The sequence below is a fragment of the Strongyloides ratti genome (genome assembly GCF_001040885.1).
Source record: "Strongyloides ratti genome assembly S_ratti_ED321, chromosome : X".
NCBI classification, from domain to species: domain Eukaryota; kingdom Metazoa; phylum Nematoda; class Chromadorea; order Rhabditida; family Strongyloididae; genus Strongyloides; species Strongyloides ratti.
Window position 1 is genome coordinate 549,176 of NC_037309.1, and position 22,013 is coordinate 571,188.

The following is a 22,013-nucleotide window of genomic DNA, read 5'->3' on the forward strand; positions in this document are numbered from 1 at the left end:
AAATATATATCATATTAATGATACTTTATAATTTTGGTATGTTTAGATATTATAGTTGTATATTATGAATGTTTCTCAAATATTACATTATTTTTTTCAAAATAATGATTTTCTTAAAATGTTGGAATTTTTTTTTATCAATGTTACAAATAAAAAAGTATTAATTAAAGTATTTCAAAATAATTACTGTCAAATTTTTATTTTAACAACATTTCTTTCTTTTCTTGAAATGACATTTAATATTTTAATATTATATTATGAAATTTGATTTGTTAATATTATTCATTTAGTTGATAATCATAAAATGAAATAAAACAAAAGTTAGTGATATTACAAAAGTCTTTTAAAATTAAAAGAAGCCTGTATTATAAAAAAGTAAAATTGATGTTTTGTCAATCTCTTTCGTAAATAAGAATTTTAAAAAAACAAATAAATTTTAATCATCTAATAATTTTTAAAAAAAACATCAATTAATATTGTTCCTATTATTTTATAATTATATATTTTATATGGGATACTACTTCAATTTTAACTTCTGTTTACACACTTTTTAAAGGAATAGCTGCTTTTCGTCATAAAAGTTAAAAATTATATAAAAAATTAATTGACAAGGTAATTATTGACAAAAAAAAACTACAGTTATCACATTAAATAAAACTGACAAAAAAAAAATATTTTTATTATTTTTTATGGAATAAAAATTTAAACAGACTATTTAATGAAAGTCTATTTTTTTATATAAATAATTGCTTTAAAAAGATTTTTAATATTTACAAAAGATGACAAAAAAACGTTTTTACTTTCTACTGATAATTTATATAAAAAGAAAAAAAGGCTATACATTTATAAAAGAGATATTAATAATTGTAATTTTATCTAGCAAAAGAAAAACTTATTTAAATTCAGTTTTATAATTTTATAAACGCTAATAGATAATCTAAATTTATTTAATTTCAATTAGTAAATTGTGTTACTATAAAATAAGTTTAGTATTTACTAGTTTCTTATAAGATAAAAGTTTTTCTTGTGTTGCTTTAATATGTAATCAATTATTGTGGTAGCTAACTTTTAATTTAATATAAATTTGTTAGAAACACTTTTACTTTGATTTTAAATTCTAATAACAATTTACTTCCTTAATTTTTTAATTCTGAAAAAAAGGATACTTAAACACTTTTATATAAATGATATTATAATGAGAAAATAAAAATTACTAATAATTACAATCATATGTTAATAACAATCTTAACAATTTATCTTTTAGAATATAATTTAGCGTGGAACTTTTGCTAACTATATATTTCTAAGCATTTTTTTTTCTTATAAAAATAATGAACTACTAATTCTAAATGTAAGCAAAAATTAAATGAAATAGGAGAAAAAGATGAAATCAGAGTCATTAAAAAAAATAAAAGACTAAGTTATGTTTATAAATATAGTAATAAAAGTTTTTCTAATTGCAAAAAAACATGAATAACAAAATTAGAAATAAATATATCATGTGTTAACTATATGAATACATTTGCCAAAATTTACTTCTTATTTTAAAATGTTATATTAGTAATAAAAAAAAATTATGAATAGCTTTTAAAATACACTCTTACTTCTGGTATCTTATTTATAGATAATATTCCAATACTTTTTTTTTTTATAAAATAAAACAACTATTGATGGTAATATCATGAAAATCATCGTGTAAAATGTTTGATTTTTAAATGGTTAATAAAAATAAAATAATTAAAAGTAAGTTTTTTTTTCATTGGTTTTTATCTAACTACATGTTTTTTTTACTCAGATTTAATAAATAGTTTCACATGTTTAAATATAAAGTTATTATCATCTAAAATTTTTAATGTAGTTTTATTATATTTACTGCAAACTACTTTTACACATGACTTGAAAAATAAAATTATTATTTTGTGAAATTTATTTTATTTTTTATTGCTTGTAACAAAAATTGATAGACACTAGTTATTTTTTTATGTGATAAATTTATAAGATAAAGAATACTTTTTGTTGTAATAATAAATAAAAATTTCAAATAATTATTATCACCTAAGTTGAAATTGTTATCCGTGATAGTTCTCAAAATAATATCAAAGAATATGGAAGCAATACTATTATAAAACATTGTTAAAGAATAAGTGACAATAGTTTGCCTATTTTTAAACATAAATTCAATTTTTTTTTTCAAGAAATATTTAAACTGTAAATTAAAAATTAAAATAAATGTTTATATAACTATAATATGGTATTATTTAATAAAAACACTATAAGCTTGTAAAATGAAATGATAAGAAAATAAAATTATATTATTATACTTAAAATTATTAATAAGTAATCAAATATATAGCATTAGAAAAATAAAAATTTTAGTTGTGAATAAACTCTTTAAAAATAAAGTAGTAAACTACTATAAAGTTAGCAAATATAAGTACATCTATCAAAATAATATCGGTATTCAAATTTTTAATTTTCAAATTATAATTCAACTTAGTTTCAGTGTTATGACATTATCAGATTGAATTAAATGTTACTTATAGAATGTGTATAATAATATTTATTGTTTTTTTTTATCTAAAAACTAAGGGTTATAAAATTAAAATTATATTTTAAAAAAAGTACTTATTGAAATATTAACATAAAAACATTTAAAAAAATCAAATCATTTAACTAATATAATATATTTAAAGTTTAGAAAAAATTTTATAAATGTTATTATATTTATAACTATTGTAACTTTATGTATTAAGTAAAATATAATGCATCAAGCAAAAAAAAAAACTAAGCTGAATGGTATTAAATATGTATCAATTAAAAAAATTTATGGTTTTCAAATTTACATTTTTGCAATACTGATTGGTACAGTTTTGATATAATATTCTGAATAAATATTGCAATTATATTCCATTCCATTCCAATCTAATAATATTAATAATGGTTTAAAAACAATTTTTTTTATATTTAAAAACACCATTCACTTTTTATGTTTACATACAATTAATTAAAATTTGTCTATAAAAAAATGATAAATTTAAAATTCTTTTAATTAATTATATTTTAAGCATTAATTTAAATTTATATAGATATATATTTACTTGAACAAGATAAAATATTTTTTCAGACTACATATATTTTAATGCTTCAATGACTGTACTTTTATAATTAATTAAAATATATTTTTAAAAATATTTTTTAATTTGAATCGATGACAGGTCATATTACTGCAGATTTTTGTGTAAAATTTTAATAGGATTAATTATATCAATTGAATTAACTGTTAAGCGTATTGATACTAAAAAATAGTTATATATATCTAAAAAAAACGAAAATTTTATTAACATCTTTTTTTGATTCCAATAAAAGGTGAAATATTTTATTTTTATTTTTATTTTGTAATTTACTTCAAAACAAAATAGAACCATTTAATTTTTTGTTGTTTTAAATGTTATTATATTGTGAAAAGTAAAACATATGTAGTTAATAAGGTTTATTGAGTAAGCATAAAACTAAATCATGTTGTTAAAAAATTACTAATTATAAAAAAAATAAAAATCAATCTTTAAAGAAAAAGATTTTTTTAATATCACATGGCAAAAAAAAGAATAAAAACCAATACTCATTTATTTGGACAATTAATTCAAGAGAAGATAAATTAAATAAAGCAAAGACAAAAAATTTAAAAAGAAGAGATAATTTTTATAGAATTAAGAATCTTCTATTATTCACAATCTTTTTGAATCACACTTATATTGTATAAAAAATTAATAAATGTAGTTTATTGTATAATTTTTTATTTTTAAAAATTTCTATATATTAATAATTTTTTTTTGTTTTATGTCCTTCAAAATTAAAATAAAATATAATGGAAAAATTTTTTTATATATAGTTATATGAATTGACAATCATATTGATATAATTTTTATTGATAAAAGAAATACCATGAAATTGTATTTTTTTTTGTCTCTCTTAAACTTATTTATTACAAATAAAATTATTTTTTTGTCATTTATTATTACATAACATACATTTAAATCATCCATTACCTATATTTTCATTATTCTTTCCATCAATTTATATTTATATAAATGTATATACATATGATTTCTATTTTTTTATCATTTTTATTTTAAATGTATTATAGTTGATTTTAATCTAAATTTGTATATACATATATATATTTATATATCTTTTCTACTTGTGATGAAATATTTTTTTTTATAAAATATATCTATCTTCTTTTTTTAGATTAAATTTTAAATATATTGAATTATAAAATTATTTCTTAAATTTATATTTTATATTTGATAGCAAAATTAAAATTATAAAATATGTGTATATAATTTATATACTTACTGATACAATTATATTATCACTATATATCAATTGTAAAACTTTTAAACATTATTATTTACACTCTATTCATGAAGTATGAGTAATTATTCAAAGAATTAACCAAATAATTTAAGTTCTTTTTTTCATCAATATCACTCTCTTACTATTCTCCCTCTCCTCAAATCTGGTATTGATAAACAACAAATATACGTAACTCCCAATGTGATTTATATTGAAATAATAATGTTACATACTACATAGATATTTATACTAAAATTATTAATAAAAATTTTCAGTACATAAACTGTTGAAAATTTAAATGTACTCATTAATTTTTTTTTTATATTTAAAAATCATATCATTTTAATCAAAAACATATTTTTATTTTCTTTTTATTAAAATAATACTTTAAATCAATTTTAGTATTGATAATTTAAAAATAAGATAATTATTTTAATTATAATATTATGTAATATTTTCAATAATTACACATTATAAATATAAAATATTTTCATTATCATCAATTTTCTATCATTATAAGAAAAAAACCTGATTGACTCCTTAAACATTTATAATAGTTTTGTAAAAATTTTTTAGTACTTCAAAGAAGAAGAATTCAAAATATACATATATATATATATATATATATATGTATATATATGTGTATGTATGTACTTATGATGATTAAGTAACATTTTTGATAGCATATATTTATTAATGTCTTAGATAAAAATTTTTGTACCTCAAAATACAATTGTCTGTTATATTTAAAAATTATTAATACCCTATATTCATAGTTAAAAAATTTTCTTCCGTTCTTGATATTATTAATGTTTTATAATTCTTTTCTTTTTCATTTTCTTCTTCTTATCTATACTTTTATATAATAAAAAAAAATTTTAGTGAAATGTTTAATTATTTTTTTTTTGTAATATTTTGATTGATACTTAATTGTTGGTACTTTATATTAAAGAAAATACATAATTGTTCTTATCTATTTATTGTTAAATAATACTCATCTAACAGTATTTATTTTTATTGTAAATTTGTAAAATTATATTTATATTTGTATGATATTTTAATTGTAACTATTTTAAAGATATTTTTTTTCTATAATTATTTTAAATATTTATTGATATGTATAGTTATTTAGATAAAGATTCATTATCTATGAAGGATAATAGTATTTTGTCGTTAAGTAAATATGCTGGTGAAGAATTTGATTTTAATGTTGGAATAAGAACAGTCTATGCAGGAAAAAGAAGAGGTATATTTATTTAGAAATCATCCCAATTTATATTTAATAATGATAATATAACAAAATAAAAAATAAAATTTTTCTTTTCAGCAACTGATCATAGAGAAGATAAAAATATCTTATTATTAGGATTGTCAAAAAAAGAAAATTATTTATTAATTGATGGAATGTGTAATTTTTTATATAATAATGAATTTAAAAATAAAAGTAGATATCATGTTAGAAATGAAGGTGATGAGGAATATGATAATAGTGGAATTATAACAAGATATATATTTAATCAAGCACAATTATCATTTAGACCAATAATTTATGAAATATCTCCCAATAATGAATATTCAGTTATATCCCAAGTATCAACAATTCTAGAAACAATCTCACAAATTACTTCTTTATGTATTGTTATAGGCACAAAAAAAAATGAAGATGAAAATTTTATTGAATCTATTCAAACAATATTGCATTTATTTGCTGAAAGATCTATTACAATTAACATTTCTATTCTTGTATTATTAAATAGTGAATCACAATATTTTAATTCAACAACTCTTCCTAAAACATTTGACAGGTTATCATTACACAATAAGCAAAAATATTATTTTAATGTTGAAGCCATTTTTTCTAAATACATTATAGGTATCTTTTTTTTTTTATAAATTTATTTAATCACTATAATATTAAAAAAAATTGTATTAATATATATAAAAAAATTTTTATTTTATTTTTTGTAGACTCCAATAATATACCTGAATCATCAGAAAAAATATGGAATATTACAATGACTAATATGGCAGGTTTTTTTCATTATATATCAACTGTTAACAATAATTCAAATAACAAAAACAATGATCTTGATGATGGTAAAGAAATGAAATTAACATCTATTTTGTCTTCCTCAATTGTTGGAATAAATGAGATTGGTAATGTGAAAGTATACAAAAATACTAGTAGTGATAATAATATTTGTACAAATAATAAAAATGAAAATAAAATAGATTATGAAAATGACCTGTTAAAGAATCTTATTACTAGTAGGAAAAAGAAAGATAGTTTAACTAGTAAAATATCTACTTCTACAACTATATCCTCTGTCAGGTCGGAAGCTACCACCCTACCTAAAGACGACACTGTCAAAGAAATAATTATTCAAGATATCAAAGATAATTTTTGTGAAATTTCACTTTCTCCTATTGATAAAATGGTTCATAGTATGAGTAAAACTACATATTTTGTAAGTATATTTCTATATATATATATATATTTTATATTAATCATTTATTATAGAATGGAAATAATGATATAATTTCACATGAAGGTGATATTAATCCTACATCTATTTCAAAATATCCATCTATCCAATCATTAACATCTCATGGAGGTTCAATATTTACAAATCATACACAAAGTACAGTTAAAAATATTTACCAACCTAATAATACTAATAAAATTCTATCTTCTTCACCAAAAAATTCAGTAGGAGAATTGTCTAAAAAATATTCATTAAAAAGTTCATCATCTGGTAGTCCACAAATATCAATTAAGGCTCCAAAAAGGCAATATACTCCAAGATTTGATAATAAATCTAATCAGTGCCCAATACCTGAAGAGGATGAAGAAAACAATTTTGATATAATCTCAAACAATCTTTCACACTCAATTTCTCTTTTATCAGAGACTGCTTCCATCAAACATATACGTAAAATTAAAAATTCTAATAATCCATTATGTTCTGATTATGGTAGTTGTGTTTTTTACCTCATAGCACCACTTTTTGTTATAATGATATTTTTCATAATTATTTTAACAATTATTTTTTTAACCTAAAATGAAAGAATAAAAATACATTATTAGTTTTTTTATACAAAAGATAATACCTCTACTTACGAATAGTTAATATAAAATTTACCAATTTAATATATTTAACCATTCTTTTGTAATAATACACTTAAAATAAGATAGTAAAGAAAAATATTTTTATTTATAAATATTTAAATACTTTAAGGTAGATAAAATATATACATAACTAATTTTTATTTTTCCAATAAAATTGTTTATTATTTTTGTAAATAAAACAAAAATGAAAAACATTTTAAATTATTGGTACATAAATAAAATTCATTTCCCCATTATTTTATATAATAAAATTTTTAAATATATAAATTTGCTTATAATAAAAAAATTTAATATTCTTATATTTATCAATTTTTAGTAATTATAAATAAATATTTAAAATCTAAAAGTTTAGATTTTTATTTAGAAAAATATTTCTGTTTCATTATTTAATACATCAGTATATTCTTCACATCCATAAACAGGATTGTTTTTATCTTGTTGTATGATAGAACAAATAAAATTTAAAAAATTTGAGACATCATAACTTATATTTCCCTTGAATATTTCTCTTTTTCCTTTACTTAACATATTTTCTAAATAATCACAATTTGTTCCTCCTGAAACTACTCCATAAATAACTCTATCAACTGTCATTAATGGACCACCACTATCACCTTTACAAAAATTGCTTACACTTTCATCTGTACAAAATGTACCATTTGGAATTTTTGAATGTAAACATTTAGTTATTATAAATTCATCACTTTGAAGTTTAAATGAATCCTGTTTATTTCTTGGATTATCACCAAATCCAAATCCTAACAATTTATCTGGTAAAAAAGTTTTATTAGAATTTACTGCCATCAATTTACTTCCAATATCATTTTGAAGTTCTAAAATAGCTAGATCAGCTTCTTTACAATAATTTTCTATATAATTTTTATGAACATATATTTTATTTACTCTAGCAATTTTTGGTTCATCATTTTCATAACAAGCTGTTCTTAAGTGAGAACAAAATGTATCATATTCAATTTTTAATCTTTTAGGAGGAATACTTAAATTTTTAAAATCATTTCTAAAAAAATAATCAGATATTGTGACAAAAAAAAAATCTACTTTAAATTATCATTACAATGATTGGCTGTAAAAACACAATGAGCAGCTGTTAAAATATACTTTCCACCTAGTATTGTTCCCGTACATGATCCTTCACCAATTGAAGTATCCATATTTTCTGTTTGATCTTTTATAAATAAATGAACAACTGGAATAGAATCATCTCCATATAATATTTTTATTAAAATAATAAATATTAATTTTATGAACATTTTAAAATAATAATAACAAAATATAAATCATCATTTATAAACATTTAAAAACTAATAAAAAGTAAATATAATTCAGAACATAAATTATTTATTAATTTTATTTTAAATTATTATAATAAAAATTTTATAACAAAAAAATATTTTTAAACAATAATTTTAAAATGTTTTTTTTTCTTTAAATATTTTTTAACTGCATAATCATTAAAAAAATTTTTTATATAAAACAAATTTTTCCTTAACAGTGATATATTTAATAACATTTATTTTTGCTTAACATACTATATTTATTATATTAAGTTATCAAAAATAAAATACATCATTTTAAAAGCACATTGTTAGTAACTAGATTTTATTATTAAGTAAATATATTTTAATAAAGTAAAGTATTTTCTGAGATGTCTATAAATCTCTCCAACACAATTGTAGATTAACTATGCCAAACTAGAAAGTTAATTGTTTTCTTAACTTTTTACAATATTTTTACGGTGAATATTATCATTGATTCAACAGTAAAAAAAATAATTTAAATGATTCAGTAATAGAAATAAAAATATTAAAAAAGTGCTGCGTGGAAGACATGATTAGCTTTCGATAAAAGCATTTTTAAACACGATTTTTGATACTTTTTTTGGTAAATGTTTAGAAGAACACTTAAAGCATGAAAAGTATTTTCAAAGCCAAAAGTTTCAAAGCATTTGAAGCAAAATATAATGCTATAAAAAATAAAGGCAAAAATTAAATGAAAAGTAAATAATTTATCGCTTTAAAGTTTGTTTTTATTTACTTTTTAAAGTAAAAATAAACAATTTTATTCGAAACAAAGTTTTTTTTTGTTAAAAATGGTATATTAAAATTAAAAGAAAGTCTTACATCTTTATAATTTCTTAATTCACCAAGAAACCTAGATAATCAAACGTTAATAATTTACACTGATTATCTAAACTGTAAAAAAATTTTTTTAACGAAAAAAGACAGTTAATGGAAATTTATAAAATAAAAATCAAGCATTTTATTTTAAACAACCTAATATATATATTAAATATATTTTTTTAAAATGTTTTTATATTTTAATTACAAATGAGTAGAAGAAAATTAAACAAAAGTACAATGTTAGTAAGACAAGTAACATATGTGCCAAGTTTTGTAACAAATTTATTGTATGAATCAATAGAAATTAATTATTAAAGAATATTAATATAAAAGAAAAAGTAAAAATCACGTTAAAATAGATGTTACAATATTTTTATTTTGTTATCATTTTGCCTGTTTTTTTAAAATAAATTTTTTTTAACATATAAAAATTGCATTCAGTTAAGAATGCTTCATTAAATCTAGTACATATATCATTTTTACTATTATTCCGTAATTAAAAATGATGCTACTTTTAAAGGTCTTTTATATGTTTGTATATTTTTATGCCATATAAATTTTTGTATATAATTATATAAATAAAAAGTTATAAACACAAGAAAAATAATATATAAATGTTGTCTAAATTGTATTATTGAATAGAAACAACATTTACATATAAAGTATGCCTGTTTTTAAGTTTTTTTAACCATTATAGTTAATTATTTTCTTTATAAATAAAATGAAATTATATTAGTAATAGTAATATTTTTTTTTTTTAAATTAATTTAAAAAAACAGTTTGTATCAAAACATTAACTTACCACTAGTAGAGCTATAGATTAGTAATGAATTTTGTTAATGAATTTAAAAAAACTTTATACTTTTGATATTGGAGGTAGTTAATAGGAATAGAAAAATAGAAATTTATTTTAAAAGTAACTTATGTAGTAACTGTAAGATCATAATTGTAAATTTTGCAAGGAAAAAAAAAGTAATTCTTCAAGAACAACAAAAAAATAGAAAGTAAAAGGTATAACAGTTTTAGTTTAAAAAAAGATGAATTCTAAAAAAAAGCCTGTTATTTAAAGATATAAAAGTGGAGCAAATTTTTATAAGTTATCGGAAGAACGAAAAAAACAATTTAAGACATGTGAATCAATTTAGAAAAAAAATATTATTTTTGATTCCAATTAAAAGAAGGTAAAGAATAGTAAAGTTGCCAAGAATTGATACAAGGAGTTAAGTTATAAAAAAGAATTGTTTTTACTAACTAATAAATTTTATGTAAATTATTACTATTTTTATTAAAAAGAAACAATTTTTATTAAATAAAAATAAATATTTCAATTACAAAATTCATTTTTGAATGTTTTGATCATCATTCTAAATCTAAGATCAGTAGCTTCTTTAACTTCTTCTTCAAATTCTAGTCTTGGTAACTCGACATACTTTGGCATAGTAATATTATAAGAAATTAATCTTTTAATTGATTCACATTCAATATTATATTTCATTTTTGAACCTTTGGATGATGCCAATAAGATGACATAAATAAACAAAAGTTTTCTAACTCCAAATGACAATGGTCTTGAGATAATACTCAAAAAACGGTCTTCAATTGATTTTAAAAAGGTAACTCCATCAATATCCTCATAATAACAAATAAGATAGTGTTTTATGATTATACATAAAATATTTTTTAATTGTATTTCACAATATCCAAAAGAATGTCTAGTAAAAATATCTAAATAATAGATAGCATTAAAAGAAAGAAACGTTTGTCGAAATATATCACAAGAGGTATGTTTTTTCTTTACAATTCTTTTCAGAAGAGAAATTGATATTTTGAATTTTTTCAGAACTTGTAAGAAATCACTATCGCTAAAAAGTTTTTTCAAATGAGTATCCCAATTTACATTATTATATCTTTCAGAACTTGTACGATACAACTCTAGTAATGATTCGTTTTCCGATATTTTATTCCCACTAACCATCAATCTTTTTTTTTTCGATGATTCTAAATTACTATCACTAGAAATAATAGTGGTTGCTTCTAAATCTTCAACCAAAATGTCAGATTCATCATCGTTAACATTAATATCTAAAATTAGTGAATCAGAATTTAAAAAAAATATTAAAAAATACTTACCTTCATTACCATATTTATATCCACAGATACGGTCGGTATTATCATCTGATACACTAATAAGTAATGGATTAAATGTTTTCGGAACAAAAAAAGACATATTAGATTTTCTTTCCATGTTTTAATAAAACAAAAAATTTAAACAAAAATTTTATTATTAGATAATATAATTAATATTTAAAAACTCTATAATAAAATATTAAGTAAATGTATCAATTTAAATTTTCTCTACAATTAAAATATGTAACTAAAGTGTTTTTCTTAATTATTAGTATGCACTAAGCTAATTAGATAAAAGTAGAAAGAATATTGATAAATAATAATTTTAACTTAAAGAAGAATAAGGTTTTAAAATATTTCAATTGATGTAATAAAAAGAAAATTAAAAAATTAAAAAAAAAAACTTTAATTTTTACAAGTAGAGTGACTTTATTCCAAACGTGTTAATAAGAATCCTTTTTTGTATTTAAAAATTCTTACTAAGAAAAATTTATTTTAATATGGAATTATATGCTTATAAAAAATTATTCACCAATATCTATATAATTTCCACAATTTTTTAGATAATCTTTTTTCTTTTTTTAATAAATATTTTTTTTAAGATGACTTATTAATATTTTATTATTTTTTAAACTTTAGCTGATAAAATAATTACATTTTATATAATTTTTAACATTAATCATTTTATTAATGATAGCCAGATTGGAACTTGTGAATGTAATGACATCATTATGTCTACTGTTGATAACAGCAATGTTCATGAAAATGGTGGAAATAGAAGTTGTGGTGAAATAAGTAAGATAATCGTAATATTTATATTTTAATTAAATTTTTTGATCATTAATTTTAGATCATACATCAATGGGTAATTCTGATCATGCCAATCGACTTGAAAAAGAAACTACTGCTTCAATGATCGTGTTAAAAAAGAAAATTTAAAAACTGTTCCAATAATTGATCTTGACTTTCTCCATCCAAATGACGATATATCCTCACTTAAGTTTTATCAATCACTTTTGAGAAAAGTAATTGAAATGAATTTTGAAGATGAATTTAATTCTGGTAGATTTGTCATATCTAAAAAAACTGTCCACAAAATTATAAATAAATTGGAGAAGAAGAAAATTGAAAAAAGAAATGAGGAAGTTAAAATCATCTTATATAAGTCTTTTCTTCTTGATTACTTCGCATCCAAATGTAAGAGATAGTTTTGTAATCAAAAACCAAAAATTAGTAGAAATGATTGGTTACAACACTTATATGGAATATTTTGTTCCAATTTTGATGGTAGCTATCAGAGAAAAAATTCCAGATGATGAGAGTTCTGAATTTAGAATTATGGTTAAGTTATTGTATAAAAGATTATGTTCTAATTTTAATTACAACATCTTACCATTAGATAATTCAATTTTTAGTGTTGAAAATGCTGTAGAACATCTTTTTAATGTTGTTAAAGAAGAAGGTGTTGAACGTGCCATGAATAATACAATTAATTATGACATTGTAAAAGATCTTACATCAAAATTAGGTACAGTTTTTGATGATAATAATGAACAACTTTCAACTATTTCTTTTTCATGGAGTACAAAAAGAACATTGTTTTCTATTGGACTTGTTATCAATCAAATTGGATTTTATGTTTTAAGACATGGCACTTATACTGTATGTTTTTTTTTAATAATGTTGTTTTTTAAATTAAATTATTTTAGCCAATGTTTGTTCATGAAATTAAAATATGGAAGAAAATCATTGATTATCTTGCTGTTTCTGAAAATCCTAAAAGAAATGAGCCTTATTATTCAAGACTGACTACGATTTTCGGTACCTTAGAAGATTATACAAAGAAATATAAAAGTATTCTTGATTTATTTTTGATCGCATTAGCAAACAAAAGTAATAAGTAGTTCAATGATGATTCAAACAATGATTCAAAATAACATTAATGGTTACATTAATCTGGATTTTTTTAACTAAATTTTCCTTTTTTGATTCATTTACTTTTTGTTAAATTTGATATTGTTATGTTTTTTTTATGTTAGACATATCATATCATAAAGTTGTTAATATATATATATTTTAATTTTGTTAACATGAATATGTTAACTTACTAACTCTTTTTTTTTAAATAGAATTTCCATATGTAAATTTTGATTTTTTAAAAATAATAATTGTAATTTAAATATATGTTAAACAAATTTTCTATAACAGTATTGTTATTCAGCTTAATATGTAAAATTATACTTAAGTATTTAGAAGATAAAAAAAAAGATTATAAAATACTTATTAATAGAAGCATATTTTAAAAACTTTTTCAAAAAATTTTTTTAAAATAGTTTAATAGCTTTTCTTAAAATGATAAAAAAACTTTGTATTATATTACTACAAAAATTAATTGCTTTATTAAAAAAATGTTTTTTGTAATATTAAAATTCTAATTTTATAAAAATTAGAATATTATAAACACTATATTTGATGAAAAAATTTCTTAAAATATTCACTTTATTATATAAGCTGTTGCTTTAATTCTTAGTAATTATTATTAAGAAATAGATTAAATATACTAACTTGAAGCTCCCATTTATCAAACAAATTATGACTAACGGTGATTTTAAAGAAAATAGTGGAAAAAAAGAAAAACCTAACAATAATGATGAAAATAATGTTGAAAGAAGCTCTAACACCATCTCATCAACAAGTGGTAAGTTGTAGTATTTTTAATCATTATCAACACTTTTTTTTTTTAAAATTATTTAGATAATGAAATGGAACATGTTAATCGTACTTCGGAAGCTTCAGAAAAATTATTAAGATTAGTACGAAGAGTTCTTTATGATGAATCTAAAGGATATGTTAATGTGACCACCGATTATAGACAAGCTATTCAACCATTTAAAGATCGTGATCCCATATCTCCAGGACAATTTCCTCATATTGATTTTAACGATGAATTAGTATTAAACGAAAAGAATGAGAAATACTTTCCAAGTGATAATACTGACAATGAAGAAACATTTGTATATCGAGTAAATCCTCCTGCTAGAAGAATGGAAATTCACTCGGAATATGTAGATGAAAATTTTTCTTCTCTTGGAGATGATTCCAGTGCAACATCAAGAAGTAATGCTAGTAGTTTTTATGAGTTATCAACACATACTTACAATTCTAAAATGACAACGGATAGTGAAGATGAATTTGATTACTATTACTAATTAAAACATAGATAAAATAGTTTAAAATTATTTCTATAATTAATATATTATTCTTAAAATTTGGATAAATAAATTAAGCCATAATAAACTTTTTGTAAATTGATTATATATAAATAATTAAACTAAAATATTTTTTAAAACAATAGAGTAAGAAAGTTAACATTTCCATGTTAACAAAATTTAACTTTTACATTAAAGACTTATTAATCTGATAAAAAAAACACATATAATAAAAATATATATATTAACAACTTTATGATATGTTATGTCTAACATACCCATAACAAAACAATGTCAAATTTAACAAAAAGTAACAATAAAAGCAAACAAATAAAAAAAGAAATATTAATTGTAATAAATCCTGATTTAAGTCACCATTAATGTCAATCTGCCTCATTATTATTAACATCATCATTAAATTACTCATTACATTCACGTTCCATTTTTTCTAAATATGAATTAAAAAGCTCTTCATAGCTCTTTTTCAAATCCTTTAAACGACCAAAAGTAAAAGTTAGTCCTTTATCTAATGACTCATCATCGTATAAATCTTCAGGACCAACAAGAAATTCTATTATTTTTTTCCAAACAAAAACTTGATGGATAAACATTAACTAAAAAATATAATATTAAAAAACAAAACATTTTTAAAAAAAATCATACGTAGCAAGTATCATCTCTCAAAACACAATATCCAACTTCATTCATAACAATTCCAAGTGCAAATAACTTTCTTTTTATATACACATTAATAGTGTACTTTGAAAATGGGCCATCATTATCCAAAAATATTTTTTTTAAGTACAATGTTAGATCTCTCACAATTCCAATAATAAAAGTATTATTCAAAGCATATTCAACACCTTCTTCTCGGAGTACATCAAATAGATGAATTATAGCATATTCAATAGTAAAAATTGAATTATCTAATGGTAAGATGTGGTAAGCAAAATTAGAACGGAATCTGTCATACAAGATCTTAAACATTGTTCTAATTTCTAACTTTTCCTCCTTTGGAGTTACTTCTTTTATTATTATTTTCATAAATGGAACAATGTATTTAACATAAGTATTGTAACAAATCAAATTTTCCATACTTTGATGTATGGTAGCACTTCTCTCTTTTTCAGTTGAAAGTAAAGTAATAAGAAATATAAGACTAAAAAAAGTTTTTCTAACAGAGAACTTCATTGGTAACTTTAAAAGTCTTATAAGGTAATCTTCAATACTTTCTATAAAATCCATTCTATCAAATTCTTCTTCTTTTTTTTTTAAAACATAATTTATAGACTTATACAAAATGTTTTCAACTTCTTCAAATCGTTTTTTACTTTTCTTCTTCTCCAATTTATTGATAATTGTCTCAAAAGTTTCTTTAGATAAGACAAATCTACCAGAATCAATTTCATCTCCAAAGTTCATTGCTAATACTTTTCTTAAAAGAGATTTGTAAAATTTAAGTGATGATATATCGTCATTTGGATGGAGAGAGTCAAAATCAGTTATTTGAACAGTTTTGAAATTTTCCTTTTTAACACGATCATTAGAAGCAGTAGTTTCTTTTTCAAGTCGATTGACATGATCAGAATTAACCATTGATGCATGATCTAAAATTAATGATAAAAAAAATTAATTAAAATATAAATATTACGATTATCTTACTTATTTCACCACAAGTTCTATTTCCTCCATTTTCATAAACATTGCTGTTATCAACAGTAGACATAATGATGTCATTACCTTCACATGATCCGCTCTGGTTATCATTAGTAGAATGATTCATGACTATAATTAGTATAAAAAGTAATAATTTTATTATATAAAGTTTAAAAAAAATGGTAAAATATTTGCGGGTGAATTTATATGATAACATTTGAAAATTGAATTAAAAATTTTTTAAGTCAATATTGTAAAAAATTGGGATAAAAAAAAATTATAAATTATAATTAATTAACTTTGTAACCTCTGAAATTCGTTTTAAAAAAAGTTTTTGGAATGAAGACACTCAAGTTGATAAAACATCTCTTAATTTTTATCACTTTAACTTTTATATGTTATCATCAAATAGATCACCATTTCTTTTAACGTTTGTTTTCTTATTTTAATTATATTTTTATATATAAATAATTTAAATATCTTTATATTTTTTATCATAATTGACAAGACATTGTGATGTATAATAAAACTAGAAACATATATATTCTAATAAATATTCTATACTTACCAAAGTTTGTTATTTCTTTTTAATAAAAATAAATTATACAATGTAAAAAGAAGTTCTTTTAGTAAACTTGAATCTAATTTAAGGGTTACATGAAAAAAATAAGTTATAAATAATATAGTTTGTAATAACTTACCACTTATAGAATTTAAAATACTTAATTCTCATTCATCAACTTATTCTTATCCTGTTCATCACAATAATATCTTTAAAAAGTATCATCCTTATTGTTAAAGAAGCAATAAAATAAAACTTTCTACTATCTAAGAAAAGGATACAAATAAATAAATGATATCATAATAGTCATTTCATTGAATATTTTAAATTAATACATCTGAAAAAGAATATACTTAAGTGTCTAAAGTATAAAACAATATTAAAATCTTATTTGAAAAATATTTCTAACAATAGTGATTTTAAAAATATATAAGGTATTTATTTTAATAATGAAAAAAACTACAATGGAAAAGCATGAGTGTAATATCATTATAATAATGAAGCTTTACTTTTAAAAGAAACTAAACTATTTATAGTTTTATTTTCTACAATGAAAAATATAATGAGAATTGTTATTTGTGAATAAAGATGAATTTTATGTATAGTCATAAAATACTATCTTATATGTAATTTTAAAAATACTAATGTAATAAGTTATTAAAAATCAAATAAAAATAATATTTGAACTATTTTTTTTAGATACCATTAATATTTACAAATATGAAAACTTTTGTTTATATAAATTATTAATATTATCTAAAAACTCTAAAAAGAAATATAATATTGATTATAAAAGAAATATAGTATTATATAAAAAATATTTAAAAATAATTTTACCCTTTTTACTAACCCAAAAGATATAGGTGTAATGTAATAATATTATAATGTACATACATACATACTCCTATATAAAAAATATTTAGAAATTATTTTACCCTTTTTTGTAACCCAAAAGGTATAGGTGTAATGTAATAATATTACAATGTACATACATACATACACCTATATAAAAAATATTTAGAAATTATTTTACCCTTTTTAATAACCCAAAAGGTATAGGTGTAATGTAATAATATTACAATGTACATACATACATACAGATATAATGGAGATTTATTATAATAAATATACACTCAAAACCTAAGTGTCAAAATTTCCTACATCGACCTCAATTTTGATGTAAAAAATTTTGACACATTAGAAAAAAATCGTAAATTTTATTATTTTTTAAGGGATATAATATATCAAATTTGCTAATTAATGCTAATTAACATATATAATACTTAAAAAACTAATTTAATGTAAAATTTATTTGATTTTTTAAAAAATTATATTTTTCCAAATGTCAAAATTTTCTACATCATTTTAAATTTGATGTAAAAAATTTTGACACATAAGAATGAAGCTTAAATATTAGTTATTAAAAAAGATATAATATATCTAATATGCTGATTAAGGTATATATTTTTTGAAAAATGTGAATATTAAATTGATTTTTGTAATTATTTTGTAAAATGAAAAAATTAAATTTTTTTATGTGTCAAAATTTTCTACATCATTTTTAATTTAATGTAAAAAATTTTGACACATAAGAATGAAGTTTAAATATTAGTTTTTAAAAAAGATATGATGTATCTAATATGCTGATTAACGTATATATTTTTTGAAAAATATAAATATTAAACTGATTTTTGTAATTTTTTTGTAAAATGAAAAAATTAAATTTTTTTATGTGTCAAAATTTTCTACATCATTTTATATTTGATGTAAAAAATTTTGACATATAGGTATGATTATTGTATATTTCTTTTAAAATGTAAACTTATATGTCAAATACCTAAATAAACATATTTTTTTATCTGTAAAATATATTTACTATAAAAATTTATGTGATTTTTTTGTTACTTTTAAAATTTAAATTTTTAAATATGCCAAAATTTTTATATCAAATTTAAAAAATGATGTTAAAAATTTTGACAGATAAGTATGAACAATTTATATTAGTTATTTAAGATGATATAATATGTTAAATAAATAAATTAAAATATATTTATTATACTGATTTTTTTGCTACCTATAAAACTTAAATTTTTTTAATCTGTCAAAATTTTTACATCAAATTTAAAAAATAATGTTTAAAATTTGACAGATAAGCGTAAACCTTATATATTAATATTTAAAAACACATAATGTATTAAATATGTTATTAACATATATACTAATAAGAAAATATATATCTTGTAAAAAAATTCATTTTCTACATCAAAAATTTATTTCTTATTATTAGTCAAAATTTTTTCTATCGTTATAGATTTAGGAGAAAAAAATTTTGACAGATCAGTATAATCTTATATATTAATTTTTTAAAAGAATATGAAGCAGTTGTTAAGTTAAAAACATGCATGTAACTAAGAAAAAATTTGATTGTGCAAATACTTTAAGTGATTTAAATGCAATTATATATATATAATAAAAAGTTTTATAAAAATCCGTTATGTTAAATTGCCAAAATTATTCATTTAAAGTTTCTTTTTATCAATTAAAAATGTAAAAGATAAAAAAATTTTTATAAATTCTATTAAAAAACAAATAATATATATAAAATAATTAAAAATGATAAAAATATTTATAATTAAAGTGGTTATTAATTTGTTTTAATTTATTTTTGCATGCACTTAAAATTACTCAAAAACAGTACTATAGTGAACAAAGTTGTAAGTTGCAATTTTAATATAACAAAAATTATAATTTCAGATATCAAAGGTTCGATACACGCCGGGGGAATGCAGAAGTTGCAGTGGAGAGTTAGCAGAAGATTCAGCGGCGGAGAAGGGGTTTCGGGTAGTGCGTGTGTGTAGGCGCAAGAATCCTCAGAAGATTCAAAGTTGTAGTATAGAAAGATTCCATTATTTTAAATTTTTTTTTTGATTTTGACATATTTACATCAACTTTGATCTGATGTCAATATGTCAATTTGACACTTAGGAGCACCTACCGATTCCGTGTAAGACATTTTGACACTTAAGTTTTGAGTGTAATTGAACTCTATACTCTCACATTACAAAAGTATAATTTTAGTATTAAATTGATACATCTATTGGATTGTATTAATTAAACTCATTTATTAATCTCCAATATTTATAATAAAATTTTTTCTAGATTATAATATAATACAAATATGATAATTTTTGAAAAAAAAGTAAAAATGTTATGAAATATTATTATTAATAAGTTCTATTTATACGGAATAAAATGTGTATAAATGATATATTTCAGAAATAATAAATATTAGGATAAAAATATTAGTAATAAATTAATTTTATAATCATAATTCCTTATGATAACAATGTTTTGTAAAATTTATTGTTTTCATATTATATTTATAAATTAATACAAGAATATAAAACATAAGTACAATTTTGGTAAAACAAGTAACATATGGGCCAGGTTTTTGTAATATATTTATTGTATGAATCAATACAAATTGCTTTTTAAAGAATATTAATATAAAAAAAAGTATATATTAACATTTAAAAAACCGTTATAATATTTTTTTAAACATATAAAAATTGTATTTATTTGTACAATCCTTCATTTAATCTGCTACATATATAATTTTTTATTACTATTACATTAATAAAAATTACTTTTACTTTTAAAAATTTCTTTATAAGCTTATATATTTTTATGCTAAATATATTTTTGTATGCAAAAATTTTAATAAAAAGTAATAAATAGTAATAAAAATAAAATATAATCGTTGTTTAAATTGTATTATTGAATGGAAACAACTTCACATGGAAAGTATGCATGTTTTTAAATTTTTTTAACACTTTGTAGTCAATTATGTTCTTGATATATGAAATGAAAATATGTTAATGATAGTAACATTGATAAAAATTAACGGAAAATAACAGTTAAGACATATGAATTAACTTAGAAAAAGAAGAATAGTTTTGATAGCAATTAAAAGAATATTTAAGATGTAGAAGGAAATTGTATTATTCAAATATAAAATTATATGTAAATTACTCAATTTTATTAAAATTATTATAATTTTAAAAAAAATCCATTTTTTTTAAATAATTACTAGACAATTTATCTACAAAATTTATCTTTAAATATTTAGATCACCATTCTATTTACAATTAGTTGCTTTTCTAAATTTTTTTTAAAAATCTAGTCTAGGTAATTGAACATATTTTGTCGAAATAACAATGTTAAAAATTTACATTTTAATAAATTTACATTCATTTTTATACCCTGTTTTTGAACTTTTGGATGATGCTAAAAAGATAACATAAAAAAAACAGAAGATTTTTAACTCAAATTGTAATGATTATAAAATAACATTTTTAAAAAAGATCTTCAGTTTTTTTAAATATTTAACTCTAAAAATATTTACATAAAAACAAATAAGGTGGTGTTTTATAATAATATATAAAATATTTTTTAATTTCATATCACAATATCCAAAAGAATATTTAGTAGAAATATTGAAATGATAAAAATCATTATAAGAAATAGAAGCTTGACAAGAGATATCATAAAAGGTATGCCTTTTTTATGGTTCTTTTCAGAAAAGAGATTAATATTTTATATTATTTTAGAACTTGTAAAAAATAATTATTGTTAAAAAATTTCCAAATGAGTTACCAAATTTATCTTATAATACCTTTCATAACTTATACAATTGAATTCTTGAAATAATTTGGTTCCCACTATTTCATTCTCTTTAATCATTGTTTAATCTTTATCCGATAATTCTAAATTATTACCACTAAGAATGTAAGTAGTTCATTCTAAATAATAGACTAAAATATCACTTTTAT

The 22,013-nt window shown here is 19.5% G+C and overlaps 6 protein-coding genes across 6 annotated transcripts; 3 read left to right on the top strand and 3 right to left on the bottom strand.

Annotated features, from left to right (window-relative positions):
* Nucleotides 1-5,472: 5,472 nt before the first annotated feature.
* Nucleotides 5,473-7,417, top strand: SRAE_X000010800 (Hypothetical protein; the record flags this gene model as incomplete). The annotated part of the gene is made up of 4 exons (XM_024644412.1): nt 5,473-5,602; nt 5,684-6,229; nt 6,325-6,824; nt 6,878-7,417. The coding sequence occupies 4 exons, from the start codon at nt 5,473-5,475 to the stop codon at nt 7,415-7,417; spliced, it is 1,716 nt and encodes a 571-aa protein (XP_024509973.1).
* A 429-nt stretch (nt 7,418-7,846) lies between these two features.
* SRAE_X000010900 (Peptidase S1 domain and Peptidase S1A, chymotrypsin-type family and Trypsin-like cysteine/serine peptidase domain-containing protein) lies at nt 7,847-8,757 on the bottom strand (the record flags this gene model as incomplete). The annotated part of the gene is made up of 2 exons (XM_024644413.1): nt 7,847-8,504; nt 8,546-8,757. The coding sequence occupies 2 exons, from the start codon at nt 8,755-8,757 to the stop codon at nt 7,847-7,849; spliced, it is 870 nt and encodes a 289-aa protein (XP_024509974.1).
* Nucleotides 8,758-10,951: 2,194 nt separating this feature from the next.
* On the bottom strand, nt 10,952-11,872 carry SRAE_X000011000 (Hypothetical protein; the record flags this gene model as incomplete). The annotated part of the gene is made up of 2 exons (XM_024644414.1): nt 10,952-11,709; nt 11,758-11,872. The coding sequence occupies 2 exons, from the start codon at nt 11,870-11,872 to the stop codon at nt 10,952-10,954; spliced, it is 873 nt and encodes a 290-aa protein (XP_024509975.1).
* Nucleotides 11,873-13,014: 1,142 nt separating this feature from the next.
* On the top strand, nt 13,015-13,658 carry SRAE_X000011100 (Hypothetical protein; the record flags this gene model as incomplete). The annotated part of the gene is made up of 2 exons (XM_024644415.1): nt 13,015-13,416; nt 13,464-13,658. The coding sequence occupies 2 exons, from the start codon at nt 13,015-13,017 to the stop codon at nt 13,656-13,658; spliced, it is 597 nt and encodes a 198-aa protein (XP_024509976.1).
* A 688-nt stretch (nt 13,659-14,346) lies between these two features.
* SRAE_X000011200 (Hypothetical protein) lies at nt 14,347-14,963 on the top strand (the record flags this gene model as incomplete). The annotated part of the gene is made up of 2 exons (XM_024644416.1): nt 14,347-14,452; nt 14,509-14,963. The coding sequence occupies 2 exons, from the start codon at nt 14,347-14,349 to the stop codon at nt 14,961-14,963; spliced, it is 561 nt and encodes a 186-aa protein (XP_024509977.1).
* Nucleotides 14,964-15,382: 419 nt separating this feature from the next.
* SRAE_X000011300 (Hypothetical protein) lies at nt 15,383-16,746 on the bottom strand (the record flags this gene model as incomplete). Its single annotated transcript, XM_024644417.1, has 3 exons — nt 15,383-15,577; nt 15,627-16,570; nt 16,626-16,746. 3 exons carry the CDS (start codon nt 16,744-16,746, stop codon nt 15,383-15,385), a joined length of 1,260 nt encoding a protein of 419 aa, XP_024509978.1.
* Nucleotides 16,747-22,013: the final 5,267 nt, after the last annotated feature.